The sequence below is a fragment of the Rissa tridactyla genome, chromosome 6 (assembly GCF_028500815.1).
Source record: "Rissa tridactyla isolate bRisTri1 chromosome 6, bRisTri1.patW.cur.20221130, whole genome shotgun sequence".
In the NCBI taxonomy this organism is placed as follows: Eukaryota; Metazoa; Chordata; class Aves; order Charadriiformes; family Laridae; genus Rissa; species Rissa tridactyla.
In genome coordinates this window covers 70146100-70171430 of record NC_071471.1, presented here as the reverse complement: position 1 = coordinate 70171430, position 25331 = coordinate 70146100, and the positions used below count along the sequence as shown (strand labels likewise).

The 25331-nt window shown below is 41.8% G+C and overlaps 1 protein-coding gene across 1 annotated transcript in view; it reads left to right on the top strand.

Moving 5' to 3' along the window:
• Positions 1 to 25331, top strand: part of ADAM12 (ADAM metallopeptidase domain 12) — a 189906-nt gene that overhangs the window by 126415 nt on the left and 38160 nt on the right. Inside the window, exons 9-11 of the mRNA XM_054206751.1 lie at positions 1633 to 1802; positions 2964 to 3048; positions 8735 to 8883. Coding sequence (XP_054062726.1) covers positions 1633 to 1802; positions 2964 to 3048; positions 8735 to 8883 — 404 coding nt within the window. The remainder of the gene's footprint in view (positions 1 to 1632; positions 1803 to 2963; positions 3049 to 8734; positions 8884 to 25331) is intronic.

The following is a 25331-nucleotide window of genomic DNA, read 5'->3' as shown; positions in this document are numbered from 1 at the left end:
ATTAAGAAAGCACCATGCTCAGATCAGCAGTTTTCTCAACCTTTGCCACATCTCCTTATCCACCCACTTTTCAAAGAGCTAACCCTGCTGCTTTCTTAATACTCCAGTATTTAAGAGCAATGCTTCTCTCCAGCCAGTAAAACCCAAAAAGTAAACTTAAACCTTTCGTATGCCCTTTAGCGTACTAAGCTCTGCTCTGCGCAGTGCTCAACAATGCATGAACCATATGGGATGCATCTATCTGTGAAAGCACTGTTCCTAAGGAGATCCACCATTTAGCCCTAGCATTTTACTAACCTGAGAAAAGGGTGGGGAGAATCACGTATGGAACAGCCCATAGGAAAGGGCTTATTTTGAGGAGGAATTTGGAGAACAAAGTCCTTTGAGCAGGAAGGGAGGGTCCAATTGTATCAATAACATATACAGCCCAAGGAAGGTGGCAGATTTAAAAATATGCAGTGCTTAAGGAAGGAGGAGTTGATGGCTGAGTGAGAGCAGTAAGAGAGAGACATACACTATATTTTTTGTATTTGAAGTAATTTCTTAACAATAAATGCTAAGAGTCCTCTACAGTGTTTTTGAACAAATCAAAGTTTATTTTTGCTGGGCTGTATGACCAGAAAAAATTAGGAGTCCAGTAGTGAAATTATAACTGAGGGAGTCTTAATTTAGTTGAGAACTTATCAAGTGATACTTCAAAGGCAATAACTCAAGGAGAAGCATTCTTGATTAAAAACAAGCTGCTGAAGACACCTCCACCTCTTCCATAATTGTCTCGCTGACTTATTACTGGAGGATGGATATGTGTTTATATGTTACCTGCTCAAAATTAATTTTGCACATTATAATATATTTATGTTTCATGCTTAATTTATGCCCAGCAAATGCAATGTTATCCAAATGACTGTAATGCATATAAACAAGACAGAGATCTAGTATATGCTTTTCTCAGACTGTCAGCAAAATCTGGACTTGATCGATTCTTGAATCCTTCTTCACATTAGTCTCACATTAGAATTGTTATCTCTGCTCCATCGTTAATGCTGCTCTGGCTCCCCTTTCGTAGCAACTGTGGCATTTACCAGTGTGACAATAGTGTATGTAGACCACAGCACTAAAATCCTTGGTTTTATCTGCTGTGAACAAAACTCGATGACTCTGGCTAATTTTCAGCTATTATTTTGGACCGCAACCATAGTACAGCACAGCACAGCTGCCTCTACCTCTCGAATTTCGTTGGTGCTAATGACGGTGGGCAGCCATGGAGAGAGTCACCTGCTGGAGCAGCAAGTCTGGCCAGAAGTGAAGGATGTGTGAAGGTAGTTGCAGAGTTTCATCTTGAAGGAAGATACCAAACTTGGGTGGGACACAGAGAAGTAATGTATCTCTGGATGTCTTTGAATGCATTACATTATATTATATTTAGTCAGGTCGGAACTGTTTTCTCTAAGTCACGGAAATGTTTTGTCTGAGTTAGTCGTATCAGGTGTTCACTATTGCCCTGGAGAAGAGACCATTTAACCCTCTGCAAAAAAGGTTCATATCCACATTATGCTTCCGTTGAAATATTCTAATCCAATGTGGTCTAAAATGGGTTTTATAGACATGTTACTATTTTTCTTTTCTTATTAGTTCTATAGGCCACTAAATATTCGAGTAGCGCTGGTTGGAGTGGAAGTATGGAATGACATGGATAAGTGCTCTATTTCTCAAGACCCTTTCACCAGCCTCCATGAGTTTCTGGACTGGAGAAAGCTAAAACTACTACCTCGTAAACCCCATGACAATGCACAGCTGATAAGGTAGACTTGACACCGTATTTAATATCGGCTGGGGTTTCAGTGATTTGAAGATAGCTGTACTGAATTCTTCCCCAGTTGCTAAGCTGTTGGGAGGAACACCGGTGCTCCTGAGGGTTTGTCTTTCCCCTCTGCGAACATCAAACATAAAAGGGCTTTGCAGAGCCCTTCAGCAGATGCTTCGGATGAATTTCCTTCCACAGCTCTGCAATAGCCCTGTTACTTGTAGGCCTTTCCTGAATACAACTCATGTAGAAGTGTAAATGTGTAATAAGCTGGTAAAGACTTATGGTGTGAATTTACAAGGGGTTTAAGCTGGTCTCAGTCTAAATCGTTACTGAAAAAGGCGGTCCTGCCCTCACCCCAAAAGGAGCTAAGGGGGCACTATGTGAAGCCTGTTTGTTAGTAGAAAGACCTCAGTAGACTTAAAAATGCAGGCTAAATTGGGCAATTCGTTTGCATTTGTGACTTAAAAATTAAATCATACACATCTTTTACCCTGCTGCTGTTTCCTGGACTAAAGTAATTGAGTAAACATGCCCAAAGTAAAAGCACTCTTTAAAAAATAAACGTAAGAGAAACACCTCTTTCTTGAACCAGGTATCATTTTGATCCGTGAACCATTCTTTATACTATGGAGATAAACAAATCTGACGTCTTAGTAATTAAAAGGAGCTCTTTACTCGTTACATAGATATTCTTACATTATTATATATTTGATCACTCTCTATGTATAGTAATACTTTGTTTGGAATTATTGCATTCTAGGCAGTGTATTGAAAAAAGTAGCATATAAACTTTTCACTGCATTAAAATAACCCTTCTTTGAGCTAGAGACATTATTTTTACATTTGTATTTCTATTCCCAACTTCAGTCGGGCAAAAAAGAAAGGGGAGAAGGGTCCTGTTATGGCAGTAAACCCAAAGGGTGGTGATCAAACAGATCTTTCTCACAGCAGGGATGCTGTCATTGTCAGTTCGGCAAGTCGGCATGACTAATCTGTGCTTTTCATTGTTTTAAACCTGCAAATGTCTGGAGCTGACACATTTGAAATGGGATCTTTGTTAGAGATTGGCAGAAATACAAGACTGAAAACTAATAGGGCGGTATCTTGGCATTGAGTGGTGATTCCGTGCTTCTTCTCCTTTCCCTCCCTCCTGCAGCGGGGTGTACTTCCAAGGGACTACCATTGGCATGGCGCCCATAATGAGCATGTGCACGGCAGAGCAGTCTGGAGGGGTCGTCATGGTAAGTGGTAAAAGTGCAGGATTTGAAACTGGCCCAACTGGTGCGACACGATCTCAAGTTTTGTAGCACCGTATTCTGTACCAGAACATCAGCCCCTTTTGTCCCATTTTCAGTCTCAATATTATCTATATCCGCATTCAGATTGCTTGTAAATCATAGTTTCCATAGTGAAAAAAAAATAAAATACTGCATTAAACTATAGCATGACAACTTTGCAAGAATCTTCCATTCCTAATTGTCATTAAATCAGGTGCTGAGGTGCTGTGACAGATGAGAACCAGAAGATGTATTTGTTATGCACTTGGGTATACTAGTGTTACAGGCAACAACAGTCTATCCTGAATCTTTTATTATATTGATTTTATTCTGTATTTACAGAGTTTCCTGTGTAAGGCCTTATTTTCCATCTTTGCAGCACAGTGATTTTATTGCATTACCAGAGAACGAGAGCAAACAATGGCAGCATTTATTCTTCCTGAGCCTCTCTCAAAGAGTATTACTAGTAATGCTGTTGTTAGGTGCTAGACATGACGAACATGCAAGTAAACATCTTAGCCAATTTCTGGAAGTAGTTCCGAAACTTCTTTTTTCAGAACTCTTTTTTTTTTTTACTATTTTTAACAGTTCTGTGCAAAAGAGGGGGAAAGAATTTCTGTGTAAACTAAGCTTTGCAGTAGAAGTACTTTAAATAAAAATAGATGTGGAGTCCCACAGCTTGCAGGCCACTAACAGGCTCAGCTGCTGACCTCAAAGCTCAACTCCAGAGCAGAAAGCCAGGGACCCCTAAAAATCTCTTAGAAAGTCTCGATTTCAGCCTGCACATGCTGAAAACCTGTGTGTTTTCTACAGCTTTGTGGAGATTTCCAGCACCTCAGGTGGTGTGGTCGTTCTCTCCACCTCTGCTGGACACCTCAGCTGCACATCGCTACATAAATGAGGTGGAAGCTCAGGATTGCACAACGCTCAAAGGTTGCATGGTCTCAAAGCTCCCAGTTCTTCAAAGCTTTATGGGACTAACGTGGAGCTCAGGACACTAAGGCTTTTGCCGCAAAACAATCCACATAGCAGGGTAATCCCAGAGATACAGTCTCTTGAAGCTCCTGCATTTCCTTCCTTCTTAACTAGCATCCAAGCTGAGGTTGGTCCACAATGCAGGGCCCCTTTGTGGTCTCTTGGACAGCTAGGCAAGAAGCCAAGCTGGGGTGATGTATGCATTGATGGAAGATGATGTATAGACGGTCCAGACTGGGAGAATTTACGAGGTAAGCAGGGAAGCTGAGGTGTAGGAGAGTTAGAAAGAACAATCAAATCACATAATTTGGAGAAACAAAAATGTAGAAAAGACAAAGGCTTCCGTCTCTTGGTAGCTTTAGAAGCTGTGTTTCTAATGGGTGTTTGTAACAGCTTTTCACTGGGTGCCTGGGCGATAGGTACAAAAGGAAAAGGAGGAAAAGAGGAGGAAGAAGCTGTAGGAGTCTCCCAGTGCACTTCCAAATCCTGTCAAAGGCACACATGAGGCAGAAGCCCCATTTTAGCCATTTCACCCTCAGGCCAGCAGTCACAGCTTTGGCTTTATCTGCAGCCAGAGATGCCCTTGATGATGACTGTTTTGTCCTTTAAATTTTTAGCATAAGCTTTAAAATACACTACAGTGTATTTTACCGCAAAGTCAGTCGCCTTCACTCTGGAAACTGTCGTTCTAAACAGAAAGAACAAAAAAAAAATTTCATTACGGTTACAAGAAAACAAGAATCAGCGTTTCTTTAATTGCTCTCAGGGACCTGACAGAGAGACTGATTTATACGTCCAGGAGAAGTCCAGTGTCTGAGTATGAATCGTGGGCCGGGCTGCAGCTCGGTCGTGCAGGGGAGAGCGATGTTTCCCAGAGGCTCCCACCTCAGTCAGCTGAAACTTTTGAGGTGCAAATTAACTCGAGGCTTGCACAGCGTAACTAGAAATGCTTTCCAGTTCTTTAAGCAAACCCTCAAAAAGGAGCCAAATCCCAAACAAGCAAACACTCACCCTCGAAACCCAAATGGGCAGCTGCCCAATCTTCCCCCCCCCGCAGTTAACAAAGGCTAATTCAGGTATATACAAAAAAGTTTTTATGTATATCGGTACCTACAGAAGAAACATCTAAATTTGGAAGATACTCAGATACTCAAATGAAAGAATGAATAACTATTAACCAGAGAGGCTACAGAACTCAACTGTCTCAACACTGGGCAACTGAACATTTGGCCATCCTTATAGTTCAGCCAACCTCATCCCACTCCAAACACTCGATACCAAAAAGCTCCCAAAGCTGTTCTGAAAGAAGAGAATGGAGAGACTGCATGAGAAATAACATCTGAGTACAACAACTGGAGTCATCCTTGTATGATCTGATTTTCCTGCCTGTTTTTGCAGTTATTCAGCTCTACTCTATGATTTAAATGCCTCTGCCGTGCCTCCCTGAGAGCCTGCCCTTCTCTGCTTTTCGATAGGGCTGAATTCTCTCAGTGGTAGGTGACACCCCGTCTCCCACTAATTTTAAGAGAAACTCAAAGTGGGAAGAGCAGTCATCTGAGTATGAGAAGCTTTTGGTGTATCAAGAGCACTGTAATTTTATTTTACTGTGACGGTTCTGTCGTGTTATAGAAAGACCAAACAAAAGTTGACATTAAAGCAAGTCTTTGACACGTGATTCGGGCTTCATTCTTCTGTTTCGAAAGATTGCCCGCTAAATTCGTGGATTTAAAAGTTAGATATTGCTGAGTTGCCGTAATGTAATGTAGTATTCTCTCCCAAGTCAAATTTTTATTGACTTTAGTGGGAAGTTAGGCTAAATGATGAGAGCGGAACTGAGGCACTTACATTTCAGAGAATTGCTCCAATGAAACAGAAGTGTGGTTTAGGAAATGTATTCCTACGACTGAGTGAACCTGCATGGAAAGTACCAGGACTGGAGCATTTTCCTGTTCTAGCTGTAGGTGACAATATTTTATTATTACAATTTGATCTGAATCTCAGTGGAATGAAGCAGAGTTCGGCCGAAAGCAGCTGCGTGCTTTGTGCAACAGTTTATAATGGCTTAACAGTAGATGGTTGCTTACTCAGTGGTTGTGAAACTGTTTGGTAATGACTTTTACTGCTCAAGTTAACTTTAAAAGACCCCGGTGGAATAAATCAAAGTCACATTGCTATTCATTTCTTTAGTCCTTGTGAGACTTAAATGGTCTCAGTATCAAATGGGACATGTCACTGTTTGTTTTGATAATCTTCATTTACTCTGTTTTCAAATAACCTCTTTTGCTGAGACATCACATTCCTTGTTTTAAGAACCCTCTCTAGAAACTGATAAAATTGCATTCCAAGTGGATCTGAGCAAGTAATGAGAACCGCATGGGCTGTAATAATTGTTTGCCTATCCAAGACTCAAATTACATTTCAAATCATTTATTGCTCTAGTTTCAGAGTGGACTGTGTGAATTCTTGGTTTTAATTTTAATTGCCAGCTTTAGAGGTGTTCAAATAAGTATAATCTCTGTTCAGTAAGAGAGGCTGGCAAAATGAAGAAGAACTGAGCTGTTTGCTCTCTGTCCAGGTAGCTCAAAGCTTAGAGGAGTTTCTGTCTTGACCATATAGCCCCAATTTCAAGGCATCACTCCAGTGTGCTGCTGGTAAATGATATGGAATTATATTATTATTTTCTTAATCTTCAGTCCTGGATTGTTTTCCAGTTGAGTGAGAGGTTGCGCTCTTTTTATAACATCAGGTTTGAACACATTGAATTCTCTAAATAGTTCATAAATTGCTTTGAGTACAAAGATAAATCAATCTGTATGTGACCAGTAACTAGATAAGACATCTCCATATGTAGGCATTGTGCAAGATCACGTATTTTCTTGATTATTACAGCTTATTTTGGTGGATAGGTTTACTCTGTTGTTTCTTTTACTAGGACAGGTTGTACAGCTTCTTTCAGCAAACAGGCATCTTAAAATATAACTGCGCACAAACTGGCTGTGATGTTTTATATTAGAATTTTAAAATTCAGGAAAAACTAAAAAGAGATCCTTTGTCAAAAGGTAAAATTCTTCTGGGTTTATTCCAGAAGCAGAAGGAGTCATTTCTAGTTTTCAGAATGACTGTATTCTCTTTTTGGTTTGGTTTTCTATTTGAGGAATGATTTACTAAAAATATTAGTGCAGACAGATGAAAGAAGAAAAACTTAAATCTACCCCAAATCATGCATTAAGGGCTTCATTAGCATATAGCTAACGTTTTAGACAGTTTTACCTTTCACTTCTTTTTAGTCTGAAGGTTGGCTCCGATGATACTAAGAGTTATTTAAACTGAATATATTCATATATGCTCTTACAGCATATATAGCGATTCCATTTACTGGCTGATAAATAGTGGATCATGCATTTATATTACATGCTTATACCTTTAGGGAAAGCTTTTATATGAACACAGTGGAATTTTTTCCCTCAAAGAAAACGATCAATGTGGAAAGGTCTCTTACTTGTGGTTAAGCCAAAACATCAGCCCGATCAGCAGGCTGTAATCAGAGCATGCAGTGAATTTCTCAGAAATAATTGTCCCCAAAATCACCATTTCAACAAGGATTAATGTTAATATTTCAATTTTGACACTTACAACATTTAGAATATTTAACAAGAGGCCATCGAAGATTTTGACTTGCTTTGCCCTTTCATTTTGAAAAGAAGGTTTTCAAAGGTACTTGGCTTTTCTTACAAGGCTTGTGAAATCTTGGACTTTCTGACATTAAACAAACAGTCTGAAGAATTATATAATTTCTGATATTAAAGAACAGTCTGGGGTTCTTCAGCCTGGAGAAGAGAAGGCTCTAGGGAGACCTTATTGTGGCCTTTCGGTACTTAAAGGGGGCTTATAAGAAAGATGGAGACAAACATTTTAGCAGGACCTGTTGTGATAGAACGAGGGGTAATGGCTTTAAACTAAAAGAAGGTAGATTCAGACTAGATATAAGGAAGAAATGTTTCACACTGATGGTGGTGAAACACTGGCTCTGGTTGGTCAGTGAGGTGGGAGATGCCCCGTCCCTGGGAACATTCAAGGTCAGGGCGGATGGGGCTCTGAGCAACCTGATCTGGTTGAAGATGTCCCTGCTCATGGCAGGGGGGTTGGACTAGGTGGCCTTTAAAGGTCCGTTCCAACCCAAACTATTTCATGATTCTAAGAATATTAAATAGACCAAGTGAAGTATCTTGCTGCATTTGTAATTTATCTCCTGACATGACAGATCTTCTCGTTTTTCCCTCGTCCTCACCCATAAGCCTTTCCAACACTCCACATCTGGGTGGGTTCCTGTTTTGTGCCACTGCCATGTCTTGGGAGTTTCGGGGATTTATTGAGCAGGGGGATTTTAAGCTCTAAATAAAGAGATGTTCAGATGTTCAAAGTTGCCCAATGGTCTCAAATGTCTGATGTGCTGCGGAAACTGGATGGCCAGGACAGATAGGCTGCCCTGAAATTCCCAGTCTGTACTCAATATATGCGGATGAATTTAAGATTGTGTCCATTTAATAACAGCATAACTACAGTTGGTAAGTTTATAAAACATTTCAAGGACAGGCAATAGGACCTTAGAGGTGGAATGTGTATTTTGAGTTGGTTTTATACATGCACTTCACTAGTTCTTTTATGTTTTTTTAAGGATCACTCAGAAAACCCTCTAGGTGCAGCAGTCACCCTGGCTCATGAACTGGGACACAATTTTGGAATGAATCATGACACATTGGAGAGGGGCTGTAACTGCAAAGCATCGACCGATAAAGGGGGTTGCATCATGAACCCTTCCACAGGGTAAGTGCGAGGGTGAGCACTGGCAGCTTACAGTTATAGTGGGAAATTTTTGTTTTCATTTTGTGTTTCAGGAACGTTTAAAGGGAGTAAAGAAAAACCTTTTCAGCACCTGTCAGATCTTCTCGCAGTTATCCCCCTCAAGCTGAAACAATTAAACTTGTTATCAGAGCATGACATGTACCATTGTACCTTTCTATTTCCGTGTTACCAGTGAGAGAGACAAAAATGCCGTAAGCAACTAGTTAATTTTAAAAAAAACCCAGCAGACTGCAAGTGTTGAATCAGAATTTCACCTTCTCTCATCTTGCCAACTGAGTATCAGCCATAATAAGAAATGAGCAACATCCCAAGGCCAAGACTAAGATGAATGTGTAGCAAATAAAGCAATACGGGAAATATATTATTAGACTCTCTGTAAAGCCTTTGTCTTGTGCAGATAAGGTTTTTAGTTTTGCCCAAACTTTTGCATTTCACCCCTCATGTGCAGCACTATTAGCGTTGAGCAAATCAAATCTTTAAGGACAGTGGGGTTAGAGTTGTTCAGTGGCCGAAGGGAGATCTTACAGGAAAAGATATCAGACACTGTGGGAAATAAAGCCAGATGGACTCGGTCATCTCTCCGAGTCAGTGCTGAACAGTTGCGGTGCTGATGGTGAAGGCACGATGTCGACGGAGAAGACTGGTGTTTTTGTAGACAGAGAAAGTTCAGGCACCGTGACCAGGGTAACTAAATACAGATTGCTTCTTTGTATTTTAAAGCACTGTTAGAAACAGAATGATATAATGAGTGAGCTCTCCATGTCCATATTCAAACTGATAGGATTAAATGGAAGTAAGAGAGAGTAGATTTACCGAAGCTTCCTGCTGGTAAGTGACGTGCTGGACTGGAGTGCCTGCAGAAATGTTACTGCCTGTGAGTGGAAGCTGGTAAGAACCAGTCGGACAAATATCTGTCAGCAGTGTCTTGTAGGTACAGCTGGATTTGCTTTGGGGCAAGAGGATGGTCTAGATGATCTTCTGATGTCTCTCCCAGCTCCAGCCTTCTCTGTGTGTGCCTCAACTTCGTCTGTTGCTTAAAAATCTCTTCTGGGAAATGTGATCAGTTCGACCTCTGCCTTCTCCGAGACTGCTTGTTTCTGGGAAAGGAGGAGGGCAATGTGGGAGAGGCCAAGGAGTGCTGGGCAGGATTGCTCCCTGCTGGTCAGCCTAACAGCAGCCTTGGCGTTTCTTCAAAGGCATGCTGTCACCCTCCTTCAAGGCAGAAAAAGAGATTCTGGCCAGAGGCCAAGCACAGCAAGTTAAGAGACAAACAAAAGAGAGTTGTGTGTGTGGAGGAGAACGAGGGTGATTTCTACAGTTTGGAAAAGAAAAATAACTCGTCTCTTCTAAAACATTAGGTAGTAAATATCCGTATGGAACTGCATTCTGCAGCACGTCAGGGCTGGGAGGCACACTGTGAAAACAAACTGGAATTGGAAATGGGGCTCTGAGGTGAGGTGAGGTGATGTGATAGCGGGTTCGCAGTGGGCACACAGGTCTGGGCTCTGAGCTCCTGAAAGATGCAAGCAAGCTTTAGTCATCTCAGGTAGTGACTGGTTGGGCATCCAGTTACTCCAGTCTTGGAAATAAATTGCAGGAGATGCTCTCAGGATGGAAATTTCTAGACACTTATTGAACTCACCTTGTGAAGGTCTCTCTAACGTGAGGTTAGACAGCTCTTCCCTGCTCCTGCCTTCTGCCCCAAGTCCTTTGGGTGTATCTGAAGCGGTCGTCTGTGCTGGATGTTCCAGTCCAGACACTTGGCTCTGGGTCGGCTCGGGACATAGACAGGGCAAGGTTGTACCTGCTCAGCCGGTTCCTCAGATGTGACTCCAAGCAGCTCGGCTCCCTCTGTGCTGGGGTTCCTGTAGTCCCTACAGGTTACAGGCTGTGCTTCCGTCAGGTTCGACGGTGGCCATCAGGGACACTTCAGCGTCATAATGCCCTCTTTGGATTTTTACCAAACTTTGTGTACAACTTGTGCCTGCGGAAGGGTTGTGGCATTTACAGAACTGGGTAGGCTGTTGTGTTTGCAGTGATTATTGATTTATAAATGGAAATTTTACCATTGGGTTTATAGCCTTAGGCTTTACCTTCATACTGTGCTGTCAATCTGTAATAAGTATTCCGGGAGAATACTTTATGCCTTAAGCCAAACTGCGTTTTACCAATTTAAAATTAACACTTTGAATATTTACCCAACATCTGACCAATAGTAATATTCCTCTGAGCACCATTATTCAGGGCACGCTGAAGAGTTTTTGGCTCTGGAAGTACTTGTCTGTTAAGGGAAAGCCAAATGAATATTCCCTACCTGAAATGCATTCTTAGAACAGCAAAAACATCAAAACAAAGAGCATCCCATGGAAGCCACATACATTTAGAGAGACAGCCTGCTCTCTCAGTACACTCATTAGCACTCACTCTGTGCCCTTCTAATTTCTGTTGGTTTAGGGTAGATTTAACAAGTCCAAGAAAAAAAATCCTTGGGCTGAAACTAGTGTAAAAAGTACAAGCCCCTGAGAAGTCCTTATCTGATGTCTGAAAAGAATAGGAAATATCTGGGTTATAACAGAAAGGCCTCTGTAAACTTAACTTTGGAGTCATTTGTGTGGTGGTGCAGCAAAACGGAATGTTTTAGGGCTTTTTACTTAAAAGCGATTTCATTAATTATTGCCATTTCTTTCAGTTCTTATGTTTCAGTCTTTGAAGAGGTCTTGGAAATTACTTCTTGGTGGAAAAAAATCTCCAGGGATCAGTGTGGGATTTAAACTCTGTCGGATCTATCCTTTAATGAGCTTCCTATAGCTTTCACTCTTGAAAGATAACAGCACGATGTGTACCACTTGTGTGTGAGCTGCAAATGCCTTAAAGACCCACTACTTCAGCAAAATATATTTTGTATAACATGGAATTAAGCACATAAAACCCAAAATTTGTGGCACTTCAGGCCTTTTAGAGATTCAGATATCTGCTACGGAAATCACATAAATCCCACTGTAGAAGTTTGGGGGTTTGCTATAAAAAATAGTATCAATAAGGAAGTATTTAATACTAACACATTGTTCCCTCTTTTGTGCACATTTTAAATAATATTCCTCCAGTTCTTTTAGTTTTTTTTTGACCATGGACTGTTCCAAGTGAAAAAGAAGGCTATAAGGTATCTTAAAGATATTTGCAGTTCTTTTTACTGAGATCGCAATATCTGAAAACAAAGGCACTAGGCTGAGCAAGCAAGGCCATTTCAGTATTCCACTTGTTTTCCAAGTATCTCCCTAAAGTTTCCAGTCTTAGGAGTGAAAATATTCTTCCTGACAGCTAGATAAATACAGAAAAGTTCTGGTGAAACCCAAGGCGTTAGTCTAGATTTGTACCACTGCAACTAAAGCAGAATTTATCACAAACAGTCGAGCAAAATTATACCAATTAGCAGTGCTTGTTTATTTAATAATTTTGGAAATGGGACTTCATCAGCATTGAGCACAGGTATCTCCATGGGGGTTGAAATGGGGTGAGTTCCCCCAAAGTAGCTGAAAGCTTAAGAGTTCATATATGCTTGAAATTTCTTGCCAGCCTTAAGAGAAGCAAAAATTTTATAGTTAGTCTTCTCCCCTCCTGTAAACCCAAGGGTTTATACTTCCCCTCACCCACATATCTGTGTCCTTGCCAGTAGCATGCTCTTCTAGTTTATATACAGGTGACTTACACAGCTAACTTGTCATCAGGGAAGTTGAGCATACCGGAAACATGTTCTTCCTTCCCTCTTACAGAAAGTATAGACTCATAGGATAGTTTGGGTTGGAAGGGATCTTTAAAGGTCATCTGATCATCAACCTCATCCAATGAGCAGAGACATCTACAACGAGGTAAGTTTTCTCAGAGCCCTGTCCAACCTGACCTTGATGTACCTTGGAGTACCTCCTTGTATGTACCTCCTTGATGCCTTTCCATTTCTCACACCCACACACAATTTAGGTGTTAATGAGAGACCAGGAATCCACTAAGGGCAGCTAGTTTTACCAAGCTCATTCAGATGTTGATCCTACTGTAGTCTCCATCCCTTTGCAGAGACCCATAACTTGCTATAACGAAAGAGTCTTTCATTGTCCTCTCGCAGAAGTGTGTTGCACTTACCAGGATCATTGCTTGTTGCTGAATCATCCCAGCCACGGCTAATTGAAATGCCAGGCAGGCTTCTAGGATAGAGCCGTTTGTTTCATCTCTCTTTGCGCTTCCGTAGACAAAAGCAGGTTTTCACCATGCTGATAGAAAAGAGGGTGACGGGATAAGGGCGGGTTTGTCGTCTCCCCTCCAGTCCCCTTTGCACCTGGCTGGGGGAATGACAGAGATTTTTCACCAGATCTGACCTACTACCCACACCCCATTTCTTTTGCTATCCATGTATTATGAGATTAAATACCTCATCTTGACCTGGAAGCGTGCATGCTTTAACCATAGGCTGAAAGCTGCCTTTACAGCTATAAATCATGGGGGGCTTTTACACATCCATTCAGCAGACCCCACTTACCCCATTGCACTGAAACTACACATGGAAAATGCAAACCAGCTTGGAGTTTGTCCCTGCAAAGAAATACAATAGTAGGAAGGCAGGATGGGTTTGTGCTGAGGAACCGTGACTGTGTCTGCAAGGGCATGCCTTCAAATGCCCTTGAACTGTAGCATCAAGCACCATCACTTTGTGTCCGGTCTTCCAAGTTCTAATGCACGTCAAGGCCAGCATGGCAGCAGGTCGTGTGAGTCCACTTTGACTCTTAATGTCTACCTTGGCTGTGAATTGCTTCTTGTCAGAGACCGCGATGAAGGAGAGATTAAATAAATGCAAAATAATTGAAAATAACAAATCCTTAGGAAAAGAAAAATACTGTGTGTGCTATTGTTTCAAGGCGTGGAACAAGTGATATATATTTAGGAATTGCCAAACCTAATGTCTGAGAGAGAGCCTGGCCATTGCTATTTGCTCAACAGAGTTTTGAAAGAAAGAATACCTCTTCAGAAATTTTTATTTTAATCTAGGTCCCTAGGAGACCTGTTTTTTTTCCCTCTGTTCCCGGAGTTCCAAGGCATATGTGGGTTTGCACCCCAGAGATGGCATGAAGCCTAGGGACAGAAAGCCGTTTGGTGCCATGCAGGAAGGTCTGGGCCAGGGCCACAAACAAGGGAACAGCTTCTCCATGATAATTTCTCCACACAACTCCTCCTCTTCGTCACGTTCCTTTTAGTGTGACGTTCCTTTTGAAAAGTCAAAGAGTGAATTGAATCCCTCCATGCCTGCCTTCTTTTTTTTTTTTTTTTTTTTTCTGTTCTTAATCTTGGATCTTGTGTTACCATTTCCATTTTCACCGCTAGAATTTAAAGCCACTATATCTTTCTGATTCGGTCAGGTTTTCAATTCAATTTACCCAGATAAATGTGACTGCGTATGTTCCAGGGAAGTTGGGTTTGGACTGTCGTGCTGCGACTGTGCTGGTGGAAACGCCTGTGTTTCGCCTGTGCTGCAGGATAGCTTGGGGCTCTGCTCCAGCCGGGGGACCGGCTTTAGTGTAGTGATCATAAGGGAAGCAGAAGGAGAAATGGAATTGAGATCAATTCTTTAACCTCTCAGCTGCTGATCATCATTTTAGAAGGTTGGGTTGTTGGGTTTTTTTTATGGAACTGTGCCTCTCGGTAGAAAATACCAGATAATTTTGAGTAATTGCCTTTCAGTACACAATTTCGCTTTAATTATGGAGTTTTTGGAGGCAGGGTTTGTAGGAGGAGAACAATTAGGAACACAGAAAGAGCACATAGTAGAAATCACACAAAGTGTGTAGAAAAATACTGGTTCGTTTACTATTGGAATTTTGAGAAGATTATTTTTTTTAACCAATCCAAAACCCATCCACTGTTATCAGTATATTTTTAAGTAAAATTGAAACCTTTGTGCTAGAATTAAAGCAGATAGCCAGTGGGAAGCTGCATATTTGTGAATGAGAGTGAGAGTGAAATACAATCTGTTAAGAATCAGCTGAGTGACAATCCCAAATTAAAGCAATTGACTCAATCTGAGTACTGCTGGGGAGAAATGGGGGAAGACGGGAAGGACCATCAGGTGGGCTTCTTCCAGATACTGCTGAAAAAAAGCATTGGTGTGTACTATGTTTTAATTCCCTCTAGGAACAATTAGGTATTCTGCACTGAAGACCGAGTACATTAATTACAGTTAAGGCTAAATAAAACATTTAAGTGGAATCATAGCGGTTTTTTCCTAAGTAATAGTACCAGATGTCTATGAGTAGCTAAAAAGAAGAAGAAAGAATCATAAGTTGCACAGAAGATAGATATAAACGTGAACATTCCCGTTTGCCCCACTGGTGATAAGCTGTTCATTGTACGAGTGGCCCAGACATCCAAGGCTTAGGTGAGGAAACATTTGTTCTTTGTTGCACGTCACAGGCCAGTTCCCAGCTGTTTTAAAAGCGTAGTGCTGTGTGAGCTGGGAGAAGCAGCTATGCTTGAAAGGCAGCTCTCCTGCAAGTGAAAAACAGTTATATTTGACACTTTCCTTTTATGTGTTAACTTCAGTGGCCAAGGGGAGGTGCGTTACGCTTTGGTTTGTGTCATTTGTAGCATCCATTTCTGCTGGCAAAGAAAACTTGGTTTTATTGGCTACACTCTATTGACAGCCCTCTGTGGTAGCAAGTATATAATCAGAGACATCTAAAATAGCTGTTTCTTTGCTTTCTTCTCTTCCCCCATTCCCAGTTCATGCTACTTTTGCATTGTTGAAGGTCTGTCTTTGTTTTGGTTCCTAACTTTCCTTGTGTTAAGTGCCCTGATTCAGATTCTGCAGTGCTCAGGCTTTTAAGATTTCTCCATCGTTCATGCTCAGCGGAAGGGTAGGGCTAGTAGAAGTTTTAGCACTCGCGCGTAGCTAGTGTTTTAGGAGTCCAGCAATCGCTGCGCTCCCTCTTCCCCAAACTGCTGGGGTCTAAGGGCGCTTCTGGTGATGCTCCCCAGAGCCACCGAGGTGTCACAACTTGGATTAGGTATTTGTTCTCTCTGCTAAAGTAAAATTAAATGCTAGGTCATGAGCATGTGAGTTATAGAATCTACATACAGGGTCTCTATCCAAAAGCTGTCAGATATTTCAGATTATCACGTCACACGCACAACAAACACCATGACATATGGATTTGGGCAGAGAAATTGGCCTGTGTATCTAGACCCCAACCTGGTTTGTGCCTGTGCTGCGGTTTACTTCCACCTCTGGTGAACTGGAATAGTGTTTTTTGGGGCTACGTGATAATCCAGCTGAAAGAAATCATCCAAGTTAAAACCAAGGCTTGTGGGGGCAGAAGAATGTATAGTAATGAGGATTATTTAGCGACCTGCCTGGCCGTTCAGGTGCACAGGTATCCCGATGCAAGTGGGGTAACTGTGACCAGCAGGACTGGGCCAGGGTGAGGAGATGCTCACAGCTTCTCTGTCTTCCGTCACCACCCAGGGCAGCGTCTGGGGGAGCAGCACCCTGTCCTCTAAGTGTCTCACACAACCGATGTCCTTTGATGGTGCTGAAGGCCTGTTCTTCCCCCGTGTATCACCCATTACCATTAATGAGCTCTAGGACTGCACATCAAAAGAAGGCTAGTAACAGTAATGCTGATTTTCTAATGCAGAAATATATATTTGCATGATAGATGGGTGGCTGGTGTCTCCTGGAGAACCGTTTTGCTCAGTAGGGTTGACTCTCCAAGGCTTTTGTGGGGAGCCTTGTTGTTTTGTCGTCTGCTTTTGTTTGATTTTTGGTTTTAAACTGCTATGCAAAAAAAAAAATAAATTTAACTACATTATGAAAATGTAGTTAAATAAATCAAACATAGTTTATTAAGGACAAGTTAGGAAAGCGCTAATCATATGTGTCGTTTATTAAGTATTAGTTTCAATCACATTTCTTCTTTTTGAAAAATGATCTCAAGGGAGCAGGGTATAAAGTCACCTTGATTTTGGTTATTCGTACTCTGAACTGGAGTCTACCAAACGGGGCTACGTAAACATACACCCTCCGGAGATTTCCAGCACGCTAGCCTCAGGAGACTGTCAGGTATGCCATGAAAACAGCACCTTGGCTTTGGGACCAAATCGACTTGAAGTGAAAACCGTTTATTCCAACACTTCACAAGGTTAAAAAAAAACCAAACATAATAATTAAAAAAAGATGGGGGAAAAATAAAAAGGGCAAAAGGTCATGCTAGAAATGGGACAGAAATCAGAAATACAGTGTGGGAAAGGACACTTTAACTTACTGACTGGTTCTTTTCTTCCTTCTAGACATCTCGCAGCATCTCGTAGCTTCAGCGCTGTTAAACATCAGATAATCGAACCATTAGTAGTTAGCACGGTATCGCCTGACCCCGCGCAGTGAGTTTTCAGTTGCGCAGACCTCACTTTGCGTTTTTCAGCCTGGCAGCTTAGAGACGTTAAACTGTGGAGTCAGCGGTCCTATCTGGAATTACCTCTGTTACAATTCGAAGAAAATGAAATTATCTTTAAGATGTAAACAGTTTCTAATTAAACTCTGAAGCTGTTTATGTTTCCAAACGGGTCTGAGCTGAGCTCTGCACAAAGACAGGCTTCCTCGTTGTCTTTTTCTTTTTTTAATAAAGTTGATATACTGATGTAATAAATTGCTTGTGACAGAGCGAGGTCTGTTGTGCCAGCGGTGCAACTGCTTTTTTTAAAAAAAACAAAACTGAAGCAACGTATCCCTGTGCCTTAGTAATTGAGCACATTGCATTCTGGTCCTTCCTTTGGTAGGAAACAGCCACGAGATTACAGAATAGATTTATGTCAGTCTTTCGCTTAACTCCAAGTAGCCCCATGTCTGCAGTGCATTTGGCATTCCTTTTTGTTAATAATTTCCATACATTACAGATAGGTTTAATTCTTGAAGTAAATAAGATCTGCGTTGAAGAATTAGTAACGTTGGTTGAAATGCATTGCATGCTTCCCAGTCCTTCACTGGAGTGGGTCACTGTTAACAATTAGCACACAGAGCCACAGGGCAGGTCTTAGAGAAAAAAAAAAAAAAAAAAAAAAAAAGATTTTGCTTTTTATTGTAGTTTAGTCTTTCACATCCCAGTAGATGTGCCGTTAGAAATGAAAATATTTGGCTTTTCTGGTGTATTCTAGAGGAGAACTCGTGCAGATTTACAGCATGCGTTTTCTGTAAGTGAAGCTGACAAGGAGAGAGGTTACTGCTCAAATGAAAACACATTTTACTTCTGGTGTGATTATTTATAACAGATACTTAAGGACAAGTCCTGTTTTCTACTATGTGATGTGTCCAGAACGGGTACAGTTTTACTGGCTTGGATGCTGCTACGTGAGAGCTCAGCTGCATTTTGTCTTGTCACTGTAATATCCATAGAAAATACAGCTCTGGAAGGGACATTTTTCTCCTGCAGTGCTGCTGTTGCCATGACCCGTGAGAACAAATCATAGAAGGACATTTTCCTTTATCTTAGCTTTCTGTTTCATCGAAAAAAACCTTTTCAACCTGGAGGGATAAATCTGTAGCGCAGCGCATGGAGAATTAAGCGCGCAACGTCCAGTTTTAATTGGTGCTAATGAATTTCAAATTCCCAGAGTATAAATGGAAACATACCTTAAAGGGCATATTCTTAAGGTCACATGAACGCTCCTTTTTGAACATGTGTTGTATGCCCTGAAGCACTTTAAGGAATTGATGTTGACTTGGAAGTCTGAATCGCTGTAATTAAATGATGCCTACAGCTGCATTTGCCACAGTTGTCATGGGAATCACAGGGTCTTTTGTGCCTGCGATAGATGTGCCAAATGTTTAAAATTCAGAGAGGGGAAGGTGTCCATTTTACCCCAACAATTGCTTCCTGCAAAGTCATTCTTTTCCTTTTCTAATCTCAGAGCCTATTACAAAGTCCCAGACGCGTTTACCGTGGGATTCTCCTGGCAGAAGTGCAGGTAGGCCCCGTTTCACCTTCTTAAAACGGAACGGCACAGCCCCAGTGGTGAGATGAAGATAAGCAACCACCTATTTTAGTGTAAAGTCACTGAAAATAGAGAGGTGAAATAACTTTGGTGTCCTGGGGAGCCTTTCTGGCTTCTTCTAACGTAGTGTGGAAATTGCGTTCATCTTCATCATTGATGTTCTCCTGGCAGCCGACCAGCATTAGATGCGAAATCCAGGCTCCCTCCAAGTTGATAGGGAAGCTCCTGTGGACTTCAGTAAGGCCAGGATTTTGTCAGGTTACCTATGGATTCCTTTAGATTTCTCAGGAGCCTTTCATTCCTGTGAGTGAAAGCTTTAATTTGCTCATTTAAGGATCCCTAAGTCTCAGATCATGGCTCAATCCATTCTTTTCTCGTGGCTTGAAATGATGATTACGTACAATGTTGCTGCTAATTAGTTTATTTTCTTTGTTCAAGTTCCATGAAAAAGAAAAGGGAAGGTAGAAAAAGCGATGCATTTATTGTTTTTATTTTTAAATTTATTACTTTTTTTTAAAAAAATTCCACTTCCATTCGTCTGAGGTGATTTAGGTGAGAGGGGATAAACTGCTCTTTTCCCAGTGCATGCCTCGTAGCAGGAGAAGGGAAGGTGGACGTGCGGAGTGATTTCTGGCACTGTTATGCCTCACTTACCTTTCCTTTGAATCTTCTAAAAGAAATAAGAAAATCTTGAGCCGTGCTGCTTGCAAGTCAGATACTCCTGTCTTGAAGTCCTGATTTACTAAGAGACCAGGTAGTACAGATGTTAAGTGAAATCAATATGAGCCTGTCCTCCGGGTATATATTCTTTCCAGCCTTTTGCAGGGCTCAGACGTTTTTCTCAAGCGCCCACGTCTCGCCGACGGGCATTTCCATAAGCTTCATTCTCTTAGAACTTCCGCTCCCGCTCTTCCCGGTGGGCGGCTTCTTCACGTGCTTTGTCCAGAGGGCTGCTTCCCAAACCTCTTCTCCCTGGCCTGGGTTCCTTTCTTGTGGTGTTTAGCCCTCCGCGGAGCCCTCTTCCCTTAGCTGGCCGTCATTTGGTCTGCTCACCTCGTGTACGGGCTCCTCCTCCCCCAAATCCATCTGCTGAGGCCAAGTGCCCACAGCAGGGCAGGTCTTTGAATCGAGCTGCTCGCACTGACCACATCGGCTGGGAGAATAACCCTGAATGCTTCTGTCGTTCTTTAGCCTGCAGCGTATCACGGGTTGTGTTTAGGATACACACGGGCGGGAGAGGAACTTGTCCTGGTGAAAGGAGGAGATGCCCATAAATAAATATCATGACTTGGTTTTCCTGTATTACAGTCGGGGTTTGATGTTCCTTTTTGTTTGATCTGCTTTGGGTTTTGAAAAATTATTTTGTTCTTCTCCCTCACCCAAACATGCTCTCTATAAAGTGATCCTCTCCAAACCGAGTTCCCAAAGTCAGATTATTATTTTTTTTCCTCCCAATCTGCTCCCAACCCACTTAAAAAACAATTTCAAGGTTTTTTCAAGGGAGAAAATCAGAATGTCAGTCCCTAAAACAAAAGATGATTGTAAAATCACATTGGGAACTAAACGAAGTGTCCTCATGATGTAGCGCTGCCCTGGCATTTCAAGCCAGGTCAGAGAGTGCATTCCCTCGAATCAGAAATCAGCAGGACGCTGATGTTCAGCAAGGTATTTTGAGCAACGGGACGGACCGTTTGTCTTTATTTGCCTGTCACATGCCGAGGATGTTGCGTTTTGTACCATTTGTCTTCATTTGCTTGTCACGTGCTGCGGATGTTGTGTTTTGCGTGACAAATTTAAACACGGGCCGTTCTGGTTGTGCTTCTTATCTGGAGTTTCCTTCGTTGCCGGCAGCTGCTGGCAGGCACGGTGCGCCTGCGCCCTGCTTTTCTTTAGCCTGGGACCAGACCTGACCTGGCCTTTTCATCCCTCCCCTGTGCTCTGTGTTGCTTTTTTACTTTTCCTGTAGTCAGCATTGGATTAACCTCAAATTCTAAGTAGCAGATTGTGAAAACCGAACTCTCAGCAATCCAGCAAATTTTTATTAATGAGGTAGTGGTCTAAAAGGAAACAGAGCAAAAGATGAGCCAGAGGCAAATCCAAACTGATTATAGCTACTCTCCTCGGCTGTCTGGTTTCCAACAGGAAGAACAGTTGCCTGAGTTCAATTCCCATAGAGCTTTTGCAATGCAGATAACTCCAGCCTACAGTCAGAATACTGTCAGGATTGATAAATTGGTTTAGTATCGCTTCACCCCCAGAACACAGAAAGGAGAGTCACAACAGGCCTCTCAACAAGAAAAAACTTCTCTGGCCATACATTTGTCAAAGTAAAAGTAACTGCTAATAATGTTTTATTTGGCAGTTTTGTGACGGCAGAAATATCAAGCCACGACGGTGTATACTGTGTAAAGCCATTAAGTGTTGTTCCTTTGCAGGAAGTATTTTTCTGAACCATCCAGCTGTTTGTTTCATCGCGGCTTTCTGCCCTGGAGCCCCACATTCAGAATTATAAATCTGCCTTTTTGAATATTTCAGGTAGTTAAATTTTCACCTTCCGTGTAATGGCAGAGGTCAAGTCTCAGCTGGGTCTCTGACAACCCAGTCTAGCACCTGGAGTGAGGTTACTGGAATGCATTCTGGGAATCCGCACTATCCCCAGGGCCAAATTAAAATGAACCTAAAGCATTTGTGTGTGAAGTTTAAGCATTTACTTGGAAAGACTTTCTTTTCAATAACCCTGGAAGTTTCATCGTGGCGCAACAAGCCATTGCCACTACACATCAACTAAATTAACCACTAGTGTGACGTATTCACAGTTATTTATTGGAAGTGTAAAAACTACCATGTAATGGACATGACAAAAGCTGTAGGAGAAATCTAGGCTTGTTTTGAAATCACTGGCCATGAACTCAGGCAGCAAGAGCTTTGATGTCATGCATAAGTACATGGCCCAATTCCGTGCTCTACTTTATTGATGCTCTAGGGATTAAAACTATAAAAGAGGAGCAAGAGTGAAAAATAGACTAGAAAAATCAGTATGAGTTGTCAGACATCTACTGCCTTTTGAAGCAAACTTCCCATTTCAACAATATACAGGTATATATGTGTGTATATATATATATAAAACCACTCTATATTTTTAGCTAAATCCTTCCAACACTGCCGAAAAAGGTGCCCCCCATCAGCTCTGGCACTGGTGTCTTGTACAAAGCTCTATCCTGTGCTGCTCGCAAGGCCCTGCACATCTTCCAGGAGCCCAAAGGGTCCTCCAGTTTATCCCGTCCTCCCAGTTGTCCTGGGTGTTTGCCATTTGCAAAAGCTTTGGGTGGGAGAGAATCTGCAGGTTCTCCCTTTATTGTGCTTGTGGGATCTACTTTAAAACTCCATTTGTGTCTTTCTCCCTCAAAAGTACTTACAAATGAAGACATTGTTTAAATAATAGATTAAAAAGCCCTTCCATATTATGTCACTTGTCTAATTTTAAACAATTGCTATTAAAACACGAGGCGTATGAAATAATATATAATGACAGAACTTGATACACGACGGGATCTGTAGTATTTGAACACCTATTTCAATATCAAAGAAAACTAGATTTTCTTTCCTGCTTAATACCTAATTCTGTGAGGTTCTTTATACTCACTAAATCATTAACATACATGCTGTACAGAACAGCTGAAGTGTCAAAAAATGTCACCTAATAGCAAATTCGGTTTTATTCTACTAGGCTCATATCTCTTAGGAGACCATAAAAGTTGTTTTCCAGAGATGGAGAGCAGTAATAATGTCTAGAAGGTTAAAACCAAGGGGGATGCTTTTTAGTGGTAAAAATTATGTCAATTAGATCAGGAGTCAGAGGAGGCTGGAAAATTGTCATAGTTCCTTGAAATCAGCACCTCGCTGGCTCTAGAAACGTTCATGTCGCTTGAGCTTCTACCTTCTAGAGGTTTATTCTTGTGTTACTCTCTCTACTGCTGACATTTTTTCCATGGAAAAGTCACTTATACCTTAACTAACAAAAGCTATCTCTATTTTTAAGTTTAAAAAAAGCCTATTTTTAGGCTCCTTTGTAAGACTGGAATATGCAACAGAAAACCATAAGCATCAGTCATTCTGTAGAGTATGAACAGGAGGGAGCTCAAACTCACATCTTCTGCCTCCGGTGAAAGGATTTGAGCTGCTCTCCTCCTCTCCAGTTGTGAGCGAGCCACCGTGCAGCCAAAAATCAAGAATTTTGGAGGCTAAGGAGGGTAAGTATTCATATCTGTGATTCTGGAAGCACCCTAAGGTCGAGACAGACACACAGAGACACTGCGAGGTTCAGTCCAGACAAGCTGTTGCCCTGGCAAGTGTTGGAAATTCAGGTGCTTGACCAGTGAAGCTTCTGTCTCAGAGGGCTGGGACTCAGCACCCCTCTTGTCTTCGAGCACCTTCATGCTCCTAAAAACCACGGCTGGTGCCGTAGCTGTTTCCAGATAGGGCCTCTCAGGCTGGATTTTTCAAGCATTCTGGACAAAGCCCGGTCCCAGTTTTCTGCACCTTTGGAAATCAGCTAGTCAACAGTTGTTTCAATATGTATGGTCTGGAAAATCAAAATGCCCTTTTAAAATTAATATAATCTCCAATTATCATATTACCTCGGGGAGGAAGGCCTGGTGGTACTTAATAGAGCTCTTTGGGGCTGTTGTGCATTTTAATTGAGTGAATAATTGTAAAACACTTCGGGGCCTTTTGATAAAAGGCTCTGTATAAACATTGCCATAATGCTGAATAATCGGGTTGCGATATGAACTGGAATAAATGAACCCTATAAATAGATCTATCATTTATATATACATATAATGTATGTGTGTATATATTCCAACATTTTGGAAAAACCAAGGCAGTTACTTTGTAAAAGTCCTACAGTTCTTGAATAACAAAAACCAAGTGCCTGAGATTGGCTAGCGATAATCATAATAATCAAAATGTTAGTTTTCAAGATATTGTGAACCTGCAGTTTATCCTCCTGTGCAACGCATAGAGAATTGCCAGAAGCATCGATGGTGTTACCGCTTCAGTGATGCCTCTTGTGATACAGAAAAATACGGTGTGGAGGAACTCGGAGGAGGTAGATCCAAGGTACTAAATGTTTAGATGCCTGAAGGTGTTGATAGACGTGATTTGGAGGAACCAAGGGAGTTTCCCTGCGTATGGCTTTCCCAAGGTGTTGCTGCAGTGCGGTGGTAGGGTTTGAAACGGAGCAAAGATCTCCTGCAGGCCCCGTCCATGCTGCTCCAGATATTTTCCAGATGGAGCAACGGGAAAGACAGCGATGGTGAAGATGGCACACCAGCCTCAGCGGTGGGATCGGTGCTGGGTCTGTAGCTGATCTGCAGCGTTACCCTGCATGAATCAGTGGCCGCTCTGTTTCTCCCGAACGATCTCTGAAGACTCTAATTTTCTGGGGCCGTGGCTGTCTCTGTTTCTGTGCCTGTACTCTCTTGCTATTCAGCCTGTTCAGAGGGGGAAACACTCTGGAATGGAAATGCTGGAGATGAACTTTTATAGTTAATGCAAAAAAAAGCCTATGCTGGGCAACGCGGTGCCGGTACAAAGCGCTCTCTACTTTTGAAAGGGACTTGACACGGGGATGATGCCACTTCACTTAGTTAATGAAAGGAGCCATCTAATACAGGCCAAATGCAAAACTGCATAGAGGAAACTGGCATTTGAATGGTTTGAGTGCTTGAAATATAAATGAATGGGAGAAGACCGGACTGTTTCTAAAGGAATCAATTACCAGGCATCCTCTTACTGCTGTGAAGCTCTCATTTGCAGGAGCAGTCAAAGCTATTTTTGCTGGGAACTAGGATATTCATTGCTTGAGATTAAGTGCATCTTTTAAGCACCAAGGAGACACTGAGGAATGCTGTAGATTCAAGAGAGACAGAAAGACTCTGAAATCATTTTCCTTGCTGTAAACCCACTGAAGAGACGGATGTAGTGCTGGGCACAATTTGAGGTCTGTAGAGTTGTACCCGCAGACAGAATGGTTTGACAAAGGGGTCCATTATGGATTAAATCTACAGATTCAAACAGTGTAGAAAAATGTGTGGGCTATTCAGGATCTTAGAATAGGAATTAGGTTGGACTAAAGTTTCCTTTCTCTTCCCAGCTGCAGAAAAATAAGGATACGTACAAGAAAATGTCTCGGGTGGAGGATAATGGAATATTCTGATTGCTAATGAATTTTTTACCTCTGGGAGTTCTCCAATGGCCTATATGAGCTGGTAGCTGAGGGTTTTTCCAATAGGCTAAGTGTCTGATCTACCACAGAAAGCACAAATATCCCTGTTAAGCATGTTACTGAAATCTTGGAGGCAAGTCAAGGACTGGCTTTA